Source organism: Canis lupus, chromosome 4 (assembly GCF_003254725.2).
Source record: "Canis lupus dingo isolate Sandy chromosome 4, ASM325472v2, whole genome shotgun sequence".
NCBI classification, from domain to species: domain Eukaryota; kingdom Metazoa; phylum Chordata; class Mammalia; order Carnivora; family Canidae; genus Canis; species Canis lupus.
Window position 1 is genome coordinate 10,686,837 of NC_064246.1, and position 14,259 is coordinate 10,701,095.

A 14,259-nucleotide genomic window follows, 5' to 3' on the forward strand; every position below is an offset into this window, starting at 1 on the left:
TAAGATTCTCTCTCCCTCTCCATCTGCCTCTGTTCCTGGCACTCACCCTCTCTCTAAAATAAATCAATCAATATTTTTTAAAAAAGAAAAAAGACCTTCCTAACTTCTTTTAGAAACATATAGATTGGACTCAAAACATTTCAGAGTATCCAAACCAGGTCTACCATATCAATTCTGCCAAAAGCAAGTACAACGTAATTAACAGGCATACGCAGACTGTTCAGTTGTCCATTCACACACACAAAAAGCTAACAGCACGAATAACAGAACAAAATTGGTCTGTTATTGCAGGACCCTTAAGACCTGTAGGAGGAAAGTTTAATGGCCCGACATAGCTGATGAAGATTTCTTCCATTCAAGAATGGATAGTATTAACTTGAGCCATTGCTGGCTATATTTTCTCACATTCTTTCTCAGCACTCTCCCTGGCTTTCAAATAGCTCTGGTTGCTTGAATCAATGTAATCCAAGTTCCACTGCACACTCTATACCCAAAGAACTTTTGGAAAATCTTTCTACTAAACAGTGGTACATGGGCCAGCAGCATCACAGACCCTGTCTAGTCCTACTGAATCAGAATCTGCATTTTTAATGAAATCCTTAAATGATTATTTTCACTTACTTCACTTCAGCTTTTATTTAGTTCTTACACTGAGCTATAACTAGGGGACTATGACAATAGGATTCTCTGTTAGTCTCAGCAGCTAGGCAGCCAATCTTAAAAAACTACATCACATAGTATTGCTCTTTCCCACTGTTCACAGTAGCAGGCATAAAAGAGGAATGCTACACAGCCTTCTGGAGCCTTGAATCACAGCTGCAATGAGACTATGAATCCCTCTTCTTCCTCTTGCATTTTATCAGAACTGACTCCACTCATTCACAGCTCTGCTGAATTAAGAATCAGTCCTAGTCCCAATATTTTATCCCATAGTTACACAGTTTTTTTCTACCAGACAGTACATATTTTGAGAACATGTACTGAAAATCTTATGCAGCTTTTAAAAATCCCCCAAACCAAATATGGTGCCTAATATAGGGTAGGTATTTGATAGTATCCTCTCTTTTTATTTAATGAATGAAAATACTTAGGTCACTAATTAAGTAGCTGATTCATCAAACTTCAAATACAAGCAAAACTATCTTACCCCTTCTGAAGTTTACAATTATGTATTTTCACAGACAAGTCATTTTTGTTTCTGCTATAGTCCACTTCTCCTATAAGGTTGATTCCAAAGATTTTGGTACATCTGATAGAAAAATATTTAGGCAAAAAGTTTACATATTTTTTCATTTGTAATGCATATGCTTTTTTCCATTAACAGCTTGTCTTAATCATCTTTGAATCACTAATGATTCCTGTAGTTTTTAGTATATAACATGCACGTAAATGTTTGTTGAATGATTAAGTTATTTTTAAATTACCATGAAGTTTGTTAGCAAATTATAATTAATGAAGAAAAGATCAAATGCAAAACATTTTAATAGGTTGTCAAATATACAGTTATTAGAATTATCTAAATATCACTTATAAAAATCAGTATATCACATTAGATGATTCTATAAAATAAAAACACAAATCACACATTGACAATAACCCCTGCAGTCCAAGAATACCCCCATCAATACTACAAATTACAAACACATTTTAAAAAAGAAAGACATTATTTAGACATTTAAGCCAAAGTAACTTTGACTACACTAAATACATTCATTCATCAAGTACAATAAATTTAGCATAGTCACTAATACAATTTTAGGTGCAATTTCACATGCTTTCATAAATCTTCCAGTACAGCTCCTTATAGTAAAGTGTCTTTGTGCACGCCAATTTCATTTATATGCAGGTGCATTACACATCATACTTGAAACTATTTCACTTCATAATTAAACTTGTTAACATGTATTGTAAGTGAACACCAGGCCAAAATTTAACCCCATGATGACAAAGTTTAACAACTAAAAGTTTTCAAAGTATTTCCTAATTTATTTAATCACATGAATGCTATTTCCTCTTATTAGACACTATCAACATAAGTAACAAGAATTTAAACATCAAAAAAAAAATGGAGACTCCAACCTTCCTAAAATATTAACAAGCATTTTAAGTAACAATACTTCACTCTGTAAGTCAAAAAGTAATTTCATTTTCATTGCCAAATTTAAAATATCAATAATTTGAAGATGAGACTGAGGCCTAAAGTATTTGTACTACTTGTAAAACACAAATTTTAAAAATGTGCAGTAATTTGCTTGTGAATATGTAATGGAATGTTTTTCACAGTAATGTTCTGTTAAAACACTACTCTCAATGGGCAGCCTAAAAATAAACGTACCTTTACCGGCAAGAAAGTGAAAAATTAAGGCCTTTTTATCCTATCTATAATTGCTACCTGAACTCAGGAGTCAAATAGAGGTTATAATGCTGCTAAATATTATTTTTAACCTAATATATTGTCAGTTACTTTGTCTCCGCTCATTACCTTATCTCTACACAAATTCAAATGCCAGTTAACTTTATTATTGTTAAATGCATATTTTTCTGTATCTCTATTTTAATTAGGTCCCCAAACCCACCCCATCTAGACAGAATGCAGAAAATGGTTAGGGCTTTGCCTGATTGGTTCACAACTGTATATTCAGGGGCCGAAAATGCTTTATTCGGTAGACATCCACTAAGTATTTTTGAATGAATTAAGTAAAGCCCGGCCTCCATAGGCAACTCTACTTGTCTTCCCAAAGCACTGATAGACAATTGCTACCTCTTTACATGATTAAATTGACATTTTTTGAAGAAACTATAAAAATATTACAGGATGTAGTGGAAGGATAACTGAGGCTACAAACATCAAATCAAGATTAAAGGCACTGGATAAGGAAGATTATTACAAAGCATTGTAAACAATTTTAAGAGCAAATCAAGTTTTAAATTAACAAATGCCTAACTGCTAAAAGAGTACTAAAATGATGACAATGTTTTAAAAAGTGGACAAAATTTTTGCAATTTCACAAATAAAATTGTTTCATTCCATTTTCTTTCATCCTGTATTTTCTACAATATTCCAAATCCTAGAAACAAATGTCTTCAGTTGCATGAAAATAAAAATTACAACTGAAATATCTCTAAAAATTAATTCCTTTTTCTTAAGTTATATTAGGAATTTAATATACTGACATTATAGAGATAGTATGAAGAACATCGTCTTGGAAATCATAAAATAGTAGGTTACACTCAAAGTAAAAAAAAAAAGTTCTTATTCAGTTGAACATAACCTTAAGCCCCAAAATAGGAAATTGTAGTGTAAGAGGCATAGTAAGATCGTTCCAGACACATTAAACAAAGAATAATGAATACTGAGTTGAAAATACCAAGCTCCATGTTAGAGCCATTTTAATATACACATTTTCACAACTGTTTCTTGCAAAACTATTTAGATAAAATATTTAGCACTTATCAATTTTTAATTTATTTCAACCTATGCAACTTCCCACCCATATTAAAATATCAATTAGTGTAAATACTTCATTATAAAACTATTATCCAATTTAAATTTTTATTAGAGAAATGTATTATTCACTATCCACAATTTTTCAAAAGTCCTTTTCATGAGTGCATTCCATAAGAAATACACTAAAATCATTATTTATGTTTCCTAGGGGGGAAAAAAAACTATGATAACCCTATTAACTCAAACTATATCCTTATTATGCTTATTTCTTAAACATGTACATGTTTAAATATGCTTGGTAAATAGTGATCATTCTTCCCCACAGTGGTAAATTTCAGCATAATGTTAAATAACTGGGCTAGATAGTAAAATATTCACATGTAGATTACATAAATACTTACTCTGTGACATGTAAGGTTGACTAATAAAGTAACAGAAAATGGGTATCGGATAACAGTGATAAAAAAATGTAAACAGAATTAAATGTTAATCTCTTCCCTGAAAAACAAAAGATAAAAGCGCTTCTTGTTTTAGTAAAACAAAAGATGATCTACTGTATCAAAAAGGTAAGACTGATTTTTACAAAACTGTATTTCCAAATATGGATAAAGAAAATCTGGAACAGCTGATTCACACTTTATTGAGCTAAAATGTGCAAAAAGTCTGGTAATACTTAAATTTATTAAATTCACTGTATATACGCTGATACCATCCCATACAAAAAAAGCCTCTTGTTAAGACTCAAAACTGTTAATTATCTGAGCTTAAGACTTATTGAACTACTGTCCGAGTAACAACAACAACAACAAAAGTCTATACTGTAGGAGAAAAAAAGTAAAATTAAAAAATTTTTTACTATTTACTAGGACTTGAAATTCATCCTCACAAAAAAAAGCTACAGCCAATACTCATTTAGACAGTAGAGAAAAATATGAAGTCTCTATGAAAAATACTTATACTGACCCTAAGTAAAAAATTTAAAACAAATTTTGCTATAACAAAATGTATATGAATTTTAAAGTAATTCGGGTTTAATAGACTTACTAAGCATAGAATTCACAGAGCATTTGGTACTTCTGTTTGTGCTTAGGTATTTGCAAAGTACACTTAGAGAGGTTGGGAAAGTGAGATAAATATAAAAAAATTGTGATACTTTCCTCCATACCAAAAAAAAGCTGCTTAGAATTAAAACTTGAATTTGTAATTCTAGGGGAAAAAGAGAGGGCAAAAGTCCAACAGCCCACAAATCTAAAACATTTTCCAGGAATATGACAAAACTCTTAACTACTTAGCAGGGTTATTAGTGAATCAAAGTGCAAGTAATGCTTTCATAAATATCTAACATATTTGTAAATTTAATTTCAAAGTTTTAAATGTTTTCAAATAATAGTTATTTTTTAAAATGGTGATATATGTGAACCACATATAATACTTAAAAAAATCTAATTTTTCCAGGAAAAATGGCATCTCCGCCACCTATTACAAAAGTAAATCATAATCTCTCTCTGGAATAGGATATAAAAACATTTTGAGTAAGAGTGAAATAGAAGCATGGATTTAGATATGCACCAAATTCATAGTGATGCACTAATTTACACATAATATTTTTGGTAACACAATACTGGATGGTGTCCTTCACTACTTATTAGAATTCTGAGAATTCTAACATATATTTATACTAGTGCTGAACCAAATGGGGACATGAATTTTAAAAGAGAAAATTCTCAATAGCTATTTAAAGGAGAAATAAGACAAAGCTTCAATCATCTATGTTTTGAAGCTGCAGTTAGAGGAAACGATATTTATATGGTTTACAACACCTTTCACAATGTAGTAAATATATATTCCAATTTTAAAAGAAAAACATTATGTTCCTGGCAAATAACTTCTCTTTTCTCCTAACCTTGGCAAGAATAATTATTAATGACTCTAATTTCAAGATTTTTGTTGTTGTTGTTGAATTATCTTTCTTGTGAAGTATAATATATTGAAATAGGCATATAAATGGAAATTAAAGAGAAAATCTGCTTTTGGAATACAATGATTCTGAATTGCTTTATTAAGAAGCACCTTTTGATATGCTGGTCTGAACTTTTAATATAAAACAAACAGTACTTAACTGTTCTGAAGTAGAATTTTCTCCAGTTTTAATAACTTCATACATAGTAACACTAAGGACATCAACCTGTGCTCTCTAGATTTTTTAAAGTGTTCAAATAATTTAATGAGTTTAGATATGGCTCATTGTCAAGGTTGGGTGGATAGAGATTTCATGACAAATTGGCTACAGAAAGCTAAATAAACTCTTAATGACTGAATAATGGTTTGCATTTTGCTTGAGCCAAACAGATGTTTAAGCCATGTACCACCACATTCCCTGCTTAACATTCCTAAGTTTCTTTATTCTTCATAGTTTTCTAATGAACAAATAATTAGTTTTCCTGAGTAAGATTATAAAAAAGATAACCCTTCTACCAAAAGTATAAAGACAAAATGTAGACTCACAATACAAATTTTTTACATAGCTTTACAAGTGCAGAGATATCGACTGCTGCTCTTATGATTGCCCCATCCCTTAGAAGACTGCAGCAAAGGATTCAATTGTCTAAAATACTTTGCAGCACAGTAATTAAATGCTTCAGCCCATAAACATATCCCTCATCTATTGTGTTGCTAGGGAACACATGAGCAAAATCTATCATTCGCACTTCTGCTTCTGAAATCTCTTGGCAACCAGTGGGAAGATGATAGAAAACTTTTTCCAGTTGGGAAAGTACATTTCCATTTAAATGTTCCTGTGACATGCTTTTCCACCCATTGTCTTGCTCTATATTTTCAACTTCCAATGAAGTCTGACTGTGATGCTTTTTTGAACACATTTTTCTGTGACGAGCATACATCTTGGACAAGCTTTTGCCTACTGAAGCATCTATTTTCCCATTCTCTGTAGAATTTAACACATGAAAGTTATTATTGTACTCCAGGACATCTGCACCTGACAGTTGCCCTTTGGACAAAAACTTTTCTACCAAAGTTCTGTCATTTGATTTTGTAGTAGTTGGCCGAGATGAACCTTCATAAACAAACAGTAATGAACTTGCATAAAAGTTAAGCTGCTTCTGATTTTCAAACCACTGCAGAATATTCTCAACTTTCTGAATACTGGCAGCAACAGCATCTTTTCTTAAGCAGAATCCATTATGAAAAAACCTGGAAACTCCTATAAATAGGAAAATATTGGATTATAATGAAATTATGAACTCGCTATCACCTGGGAAGTGAATTCATCTTAGATAGAATTCTTCAACTTTTTCCCATCACCCCTTGCAATTAACTGAACAGGTAAAATTCTAGTCAGAGAAACTTGGACCTCAAACTTAATTTCTAGTGTGGAGGACTCTCTTACTAGAAAATGACACTTATGTAAAGTTAAATATGTAAAGTGAAATATACTACTTAGATTTAAAAAATTATTACACTAGGATTGGTAGTTTAGTTCTCTATATTCTCTTGAGGAACGTGATAAGATTTGCTTCATTTGCTAGTGTGAGGGATTTTTTAATAAGGTTATTTGTTTGTTAGAATCATACTCAAGAGCTAATCTAAACCTAGGGTCAAATCACAGGCACTTGTAATAGCATCAACAGGGATCCCTGGGTGGCTGGGCAGTTTGGCACCTGCCTTTGGCCCAGGGCGCGATCCTGGAGTCCCGGGATCGAGTCCCGCATCGGGTTCCCGGCATGGAGCCTGCTTCTCCCTCTGCCTGTGTGTCTGCCTCTCTCTCTCTCTCTCTCTGTCTGTCATAAATTAATTAATTAATTAATTAATCTTAAAAAAATTACCAACAGCCAAAATATCAAATAATGAACTATAATAAATCCTTTTGTTCTTAATAAAGTTGATTAAATCAGTCTTCACAAAAGTTAAGCTCTCTTTGGGGATCAACACTACTCCAGGTTGAATATGTTCTTCAAAATTGAGATTTTTAGATGTTTTAACCTATCAGATTATTAATAATCTTTTAAGATTATTTATGCTTATTTTATTATATTTGAGAATTTATGGGTATATATAATTTGATTTCTGCCCTTAAATAGTTTGTTCCTCCACTCTGGGACAGAAATTACTTATAAAAATATATTCATATTAGCCTGCAAAATATTTTAATAAAGAGCCAATTGAATATTATCCTGCTGTTGGTTAAGCAAACCAAGGCAAATACTGTTAAGATCACACAGTGTATGTTTGTTTTCTATATATAAAATAAAAATTTTTCTTCAAACTATTTACACTACACATAAACTCTTTCCCATCTTAGGCAAAGCTAAGAATAAGCGTTTAATAGAATAATATTTCCAGAAACCTATTAAGGTATTATTGTTTTTGTAATAGCTTGGTTATTTTAGAAGCATGTATGTTAACAGGCTTTATTTAAACTGCTTCTAAAGCCATTTATTTATTATGTAGTTGTAGAAACTTATAATACACAGTTAAACTACACATGGGAGATTTCAATAAAAATACATTATATACAATAATACACATTTTAAAGTTCTCTTATGTAACAGTATACAGTTTTAATACACTATGATTTACATATTAGGATTTGAAGACAACTCTAGTTTAGGACTTGGACTGTATTACTGGTTCACTGATGTCCATTATTTTTTTTTTTATGTATAACAATAAATAAGAAATGAACTAAATGTAAAAGAAAGCATTCATGGATCCATGGTTTTGGTGTATTACAAACCAGGGATTATGATTAATGCGGTTTTATCAATTTAAGGGTTTTTTAGAGTTTACTTATGGATTGAATCACTATAACAAAGAAGAATTAAGATTGAAATTACTTTAGAATCATTTTGAAAACTGTGCAGTAATAGTATGGTTTTTCAATCCTTACCATCCTTTAGAGTTTCTTTTGTTAAACTTCTTCCATAGTGCTGGTTTTGTGTCTCATAGCTATCAGAATGAACATGATAAACCTGTGAGAAAAAGCACTAAATATTAAAAACGAATAGTTCTCGGCTATATGAGATTTATACAGCGATGCAAGGATAGTAAAAGACAGGAAGATCTACACATATTTCATTCTAATGGATTTAAGAAGAAAAATATTGTATTGTATCATATCAATGGATGCTGAAAAGGCATTTAAAAATTTATATACTTGGGACACCTGGGTGGCTCAGCAGTTGAGCATCTGCCTTTGGCTCAGGGCATGATCCCAGTGTGGGGATTGAATCCCGCATCAGGCTCTGCGGGGAGCCTGCTTCTCCCTCAGCCTATGTCTCTGCCTCTGTGTCTCTCATGAAAAAATAAATAAAATCTTAAAAAAAAACATTATGGGGATCCCTGGGTGGTGCAGCGGTTTGGCTCCTGCCTTTGGCCCAGGGCGCGATCCTGGAGACCCGGGATCGAATCCCACGTCGGGCTCCCGGTGCATGGAGCCTGCTTCTCCCTCTGCCTGTGTCTCTGCCTCTCTCTCTGTGTGACTATCATAAATAAATAAAAAAAATTAAAAAAAAAACATTATGAAAGTAGAAAACAGATCCAACACATGGATGCTTAATGCACTTGAAAAAAACTGACATAAAATTATTTAAAAAAATGTATACCCTCTATTGATGAAAACTCTTTAAAAGGAGTTTAAGTGATGAATATTTCCAATATGAAAGAATTATCTATAACATTATCAATCCACCAACAGCTAGCCTCAAGTTTAGAAAAGGAAATAAGGAAGTACCTGTTCTAAAATATAAGAAGCTTTAAGAAAAAGTATTCTACCACAATTTTTTTTTATCATCTATCTAATATTGTTCTGGAATTTCTAGCAAATATAAACTGACAAGAGAAAGGGTATAATAATTTGGAAAGAAGGAGATAAAAATATTAATCTTTGTAGATAATGGTTGTATATTGGAAAATCAACTGAAAAATTAATCAAACAATAAGAACTTGAGTACAAACTGGTATACAGAAATAAGCTTTCATATATACAAATAACCAGTTAGAAAATGTAATGGCAGACCCCATTTACAAGTGCAACAACAAAGAAATAAAACATAGAGATAAACTAAGTAAGTATAAGTCTACATAAAGAGATCTTTAAAACATTCCTAAGACATACACACACACACTTAATGTTCTCAGAGAGGAAATTCAACATCATAAAAGAGATCAATTCTACTTAGTCAACAACTAAAATGTGATTATAACAAAACATCTTTTTTAAACCATATAAGCAAATTCTGAAGTTTATATTAAAAAATAAGAATAGGCAGGAAAAATCCAAATAAGAGTACTGAGGGAATAGCCTTGCCATCCTACTAGATACTAAAATATATTTTATTTATATTTTCCCACTTGATTGAAATATATGAGAAATAATTATATATTTTTAGTGTACATGATTATTTGCTATAACACTGTATAATGATTACTAAGATCAAGATAATTAACACATGCATCACTTCACAGTTAACTCATTTTTTGTGCATGTGTGGTGAGAAGGCTTAAGATCTACTCTCAGCCAATTTCAAATATACAGTACTATATTATTAACTATAGTCATCATGCTATATATAAGATCCTCAGAACTTATTCATCTTGTACCCTCCAACCTACATCTCCCCACTTTCCCCTCCTCTAAACCTCTAGGAGCCACCATTCTATTATTTCCATGAAATCAGCTTTTTTTCTTTAGTTCACTTATAAGTGGTACCACACATCATTTGTCTTTCTTTGTCTGGCTTATTGCACTTAGTATGGACCCTTCAGGTTCATCCACACTGTTGCACAGCAGGATTTCCTTCTTTCTTGTGGCTGAATAATATTCCATTGTGTGTATGTCTGTGTGTGTGTGTGTGTGTGTGTGTACACACCACATCTTCTTTATCCATTCATCTGTAAGTGACACAGGTTGTTTCCATATCTTGGCTATTGTTAATAATGCTGCAATAAACATTGGGAGTGCAGATATCTCCAAGATATATTGATTTCATTAAAACATATTTTTAGAATCAAATACATGAGAAGTTTGTATGTGATAATAGTACTTAAAATCAGTAGAAAAAGATGGATTATTTATTAAATAGCCATAGTGTGATTAGGTAGTGAACTGGAAAAAATAAGTTGTATTTAAACTTTATACCAGAATAAATTCCAAATACATCAAATATCAAAATGCACAAAATGAAATGATAAAAGTGTCCCCACAAAGATGGAAGACTCCTTGAATAACTGATATTAGGGAAAATATTTCCTACCAAAACTCAGAAACTCCCTTTATATACATTGTTTTTTAAAATGTTCATAGTGTTTTTGCCATGCAGAAATCAAAAGACAAGACACAGAGAAAAGGTATTTAAAATTTATATAATGAACAAAGGGCATGATTACTCTTATGGGAAAATGAACAAAGGATCTGAACAGTTCACATAACCCAATCAGCTCTCAAACATACCAGGAGCACAGCCCCTGCCCCAAACCATGAAAAATCATGTCTCAGACTTTGCCAAATGTCTTCCTGGAGCAAAACTGCCCCTGGTTCAAAACCACCACTCTATATATCAAGCAGACTGCCAATATCTACCAAAATATAAATGAATATAAGCCCAGCAATTCCCCTAGGAACTTGTCCCATAAATATGCTAGCATACTGGTGGAATGAGGTAGGCCTCTGTTTACTAATTTGTAATATTATTTAAAAATAGTGGGATCCCTGGGTGGCGCAGCGATTTAGCGCCTGCCTTTGGCCCAGGGCGCGATCCTGGAGACCCGGGATCGAATCCCATGTCAGGGTCCCGGTGCATGGAGCCTGCTTCTCCCTCTGCCTATGTCTCTGCCTCTCTCTCTCTCTCTCTTTCTCTGTGTGTGACTATCATAAATAATAAATAAAAATTAAAAAAATAAAAATAAATAAAAATAAAAATAGCAAAAGACTGCAAAAACAATCAAAGGATTCATCAAAGGTAGTTAAATTGGGTAAAAAGGGTTAAATGATGATATAATAACAGGATATAAAACTGTGGAGACATCTTTATGATTTAAATAGGAAAAAAGTAAGACACAAAATCATGTTCAAAGTAGGTTTTATGATCAAAGAACACAATATATGCAGTATTTGTATATATTAAAAATATCTCTGGAAGGATACACCGGGGAAAATATATAGCATCCTATGTGTAAGGTGACTTCTCACTGTATATGTTTCTATACTTTTGGAATCTGAAGCATACAACAATGTATCTTCTTAAATATTAATATATTTTTAAGAGATTCATTTACTTATTTTTGAGAGAGAGAGTCTGTGCACAAGTGGAGGGAGGTACAGATGGAGAGAATCTCAAGCTAACTCCCTACTGAGCGCAGAGCCTGATCTGGGGCTCATTCTCATGACCCAGTCTTGGTCAGCAGCAAAGATATTTGTAAATCAGAAGATATACCCCAACTTTGAAAATATCTATATATGTAGCCAAAAAAATTTTTTTAAATCTACTTTTCTTTCTTTTTTTTTTTTTTTAAATGGAAAGGAGAATTGGACAGGAGTAGGACAGACTAAGAACAAGACTTTTGAACAAGCAAAAGTTGGGGTGCCTGGCTGGCTCTCTCAGTGCGGCATGTGACTGACCTTTAATCTCAGGGTTGTGAGTTCAAGCCCCACATCAGACATGGAGCCTACTTAAAAACAAACAAAATGAAACACAAACAAAAATGAAAAACAAAACAACAAGAAACAAGCAAAAGCAAGTGCTAACCTTCCTGGATCATATTTCAATATATGAATTGAACTTAAAATGTCAGGAGCAAACAAATTCAAGTATCTTTAGCAAAACACCTAAAAAGATATACAGAGTCTGATCTTTAGACAATGCAATCAATACCAAAAGAGAAGAATCTTTTCCACAAGTAACTAGTAATCAGTGATTAAGAAAAGGTACTTCTCTCCAAAAAGTATTTCTTTGTCAAAACTTAAAGCTGTTGCCATAAATATACTGGAACATCTGAAAATTAAGTCATTTAAAATCTTAAATTATATGTTTTAAAGATATTTCAGGTAAGTTTCTATGAACTATATTTTAATTACTTTAGGCTAATAAATCCCTGTAATTACATAGGACTTGTTTTCAGAATCAATACAAAACTGGAAAATTAAACAAGAATGTATACAATAGTTAATCTATAAGGACACTACCTCAAAAATCAGTAAGTCCTAAAGCAAGTTACTGATATACTCACTTCTCTCAAGTCTGATACTTTAAGATACTATATACCCCACCTACCTACATACAGTATATTCCAGTCACCTTACATAAACTCCTGTTTCACAATATGGTCTTCTTCTCAGTTTTCTACCTATTAGAAACTTTCTCTTGTTGCCAGTTCAAAAGACAGGTATCCCCTGCTTTTCAAAAGTTTGTGTTATGCCACTTTACTTTTACAAAAGAACTACATTAATATCTGTTTTTGCTAGTCAAAAGAGATCAAAAGAGGATTTTCACTTCTATAAAGAAAAGCAAAAAGTGAAAATAGCGTTTAATCAAATCTTTCATAGGAACACTCTACTTTCAGAGAGCAGGGAAAAACTGTACTATCTTTTCTAAAGTCACCCTATAACCTTCCTCTCTTGATTCCCTTGCTTTTATAGGGACTACTCTATTTCAACCTCTTTTGTAACAGATATTCCAATAACCCTTGTTATTAAATCAATGGTGAGTCTTTTTTTTAAGATTTCTTTTTCATATTTAAAGTCCTCTCTACACCCAGCATCCTGAAGCCAAAACTTGTATGCTCCACTAACTGAGCCATCCCGGTGCCTCAAAATTCATCTTTCTTTTTAAAGATTTTTTCTTTTTTAATTTCAATTTTAGCTAACAGACAATGAGATATTGGTTTCTGGAGTAGAATTCAGTGATTTATCACTTACAATACCCAGTGCCCACCACATCAAGTGTCCTCTATAATACCGATCACCGATCTATCCCATCCCCACCCACTTCCCTCCATCAATCCTCAGTTTGTTCTCTATCATTAAGAGTCTCTTCTGGCTTGCTTCCCTCTCTCCTTTTCCCCCCTCTTGCTATACATCTGTTTTCTTTCTTAAATTTCACGTAAGTGAGATTACATGGTATTTGTCTTTCTCTGACTTATTTCATTTAGTATAATACACGCTAGTTCCAACCACGTTGTTGCAAATGGCAAGATTTCATTTTTGAGTCTTATCATCTACACCATCTTGGGATCAATGTATAAATAAAGTATAATTACTGAAAGTTATTAAAAATAAAGAAACCCTAGGGGTGCCTGGATGGCTCAGTCAGTTAAGTGTCCAACTCTTGATTTCAGTTCAGGTCATGATCTCAGGGTTGTGAGACTGAGCCCTGTGTCAGGCTCTGGGCTGGGTGTGGAGCCTGCTTAAGATTCTCTCCCTCTTCCTTTGCCCCTCCCCCTGGCTCATTCACCCTCTCTCTCAAAAAAATGTTTTTAAATAAATAGAAAGATACTAAATCAGCACAGAAAATTGGCAAATTATTCTACCTACACAACTTCTTCTATTACTGGTTGAGCAGAACAGAAAAATATTTAAATGTATTTTAAATATTTGATATATTTGGTAAACTTCAGTCTAGTCAGTGACATCAAGGGATTTTTTGTTTTAAGGCAGACTTCCCTGGAGGGAAATTTTTACACTTTATAGAGTATTAATTCTAAAATTATCTAACTCTATTATTAGTCTATAAACCCACTATGACTAAAAAAGTCAAATTTACCACCTTCCAAAGAAATAAACTATTTGAGAAATTTAA

General features: G+C 32.5%; 1 protein-coding gene across 1 annotated transcript in view; it reads right to left on the reverse strand.

Annotated features, from left to right (window-relative positions):
- Positions 1 to 1,464: 1,464 nt before the first annotated feature.
- IPMK (inositol polyphosphate multikinase) overlaps positions 1,465 to 14,259 on the reverse strand; it is a 60,084-nt gene continuing 47,289 nt past the window's right edge. The window contains exons 5-6 of the mRNA XM_025434703.3: positions 8,355 to 8,436; positions 1,465 to 6,668 (exon numbers count right to left, since the gene is read on the reverse strand). Coding sequence (XP_025290488.1) covers positions 6,046 to 6,668; positions 8,355 to 8,436 — 705 coding nt within the window. The 3' untranslated portion in view covers positions 1,465 to 6,045. The remainder of the gene's footprint in view (positions 6,669 to 8,354; positions 8,437 to 14,259) is intronic.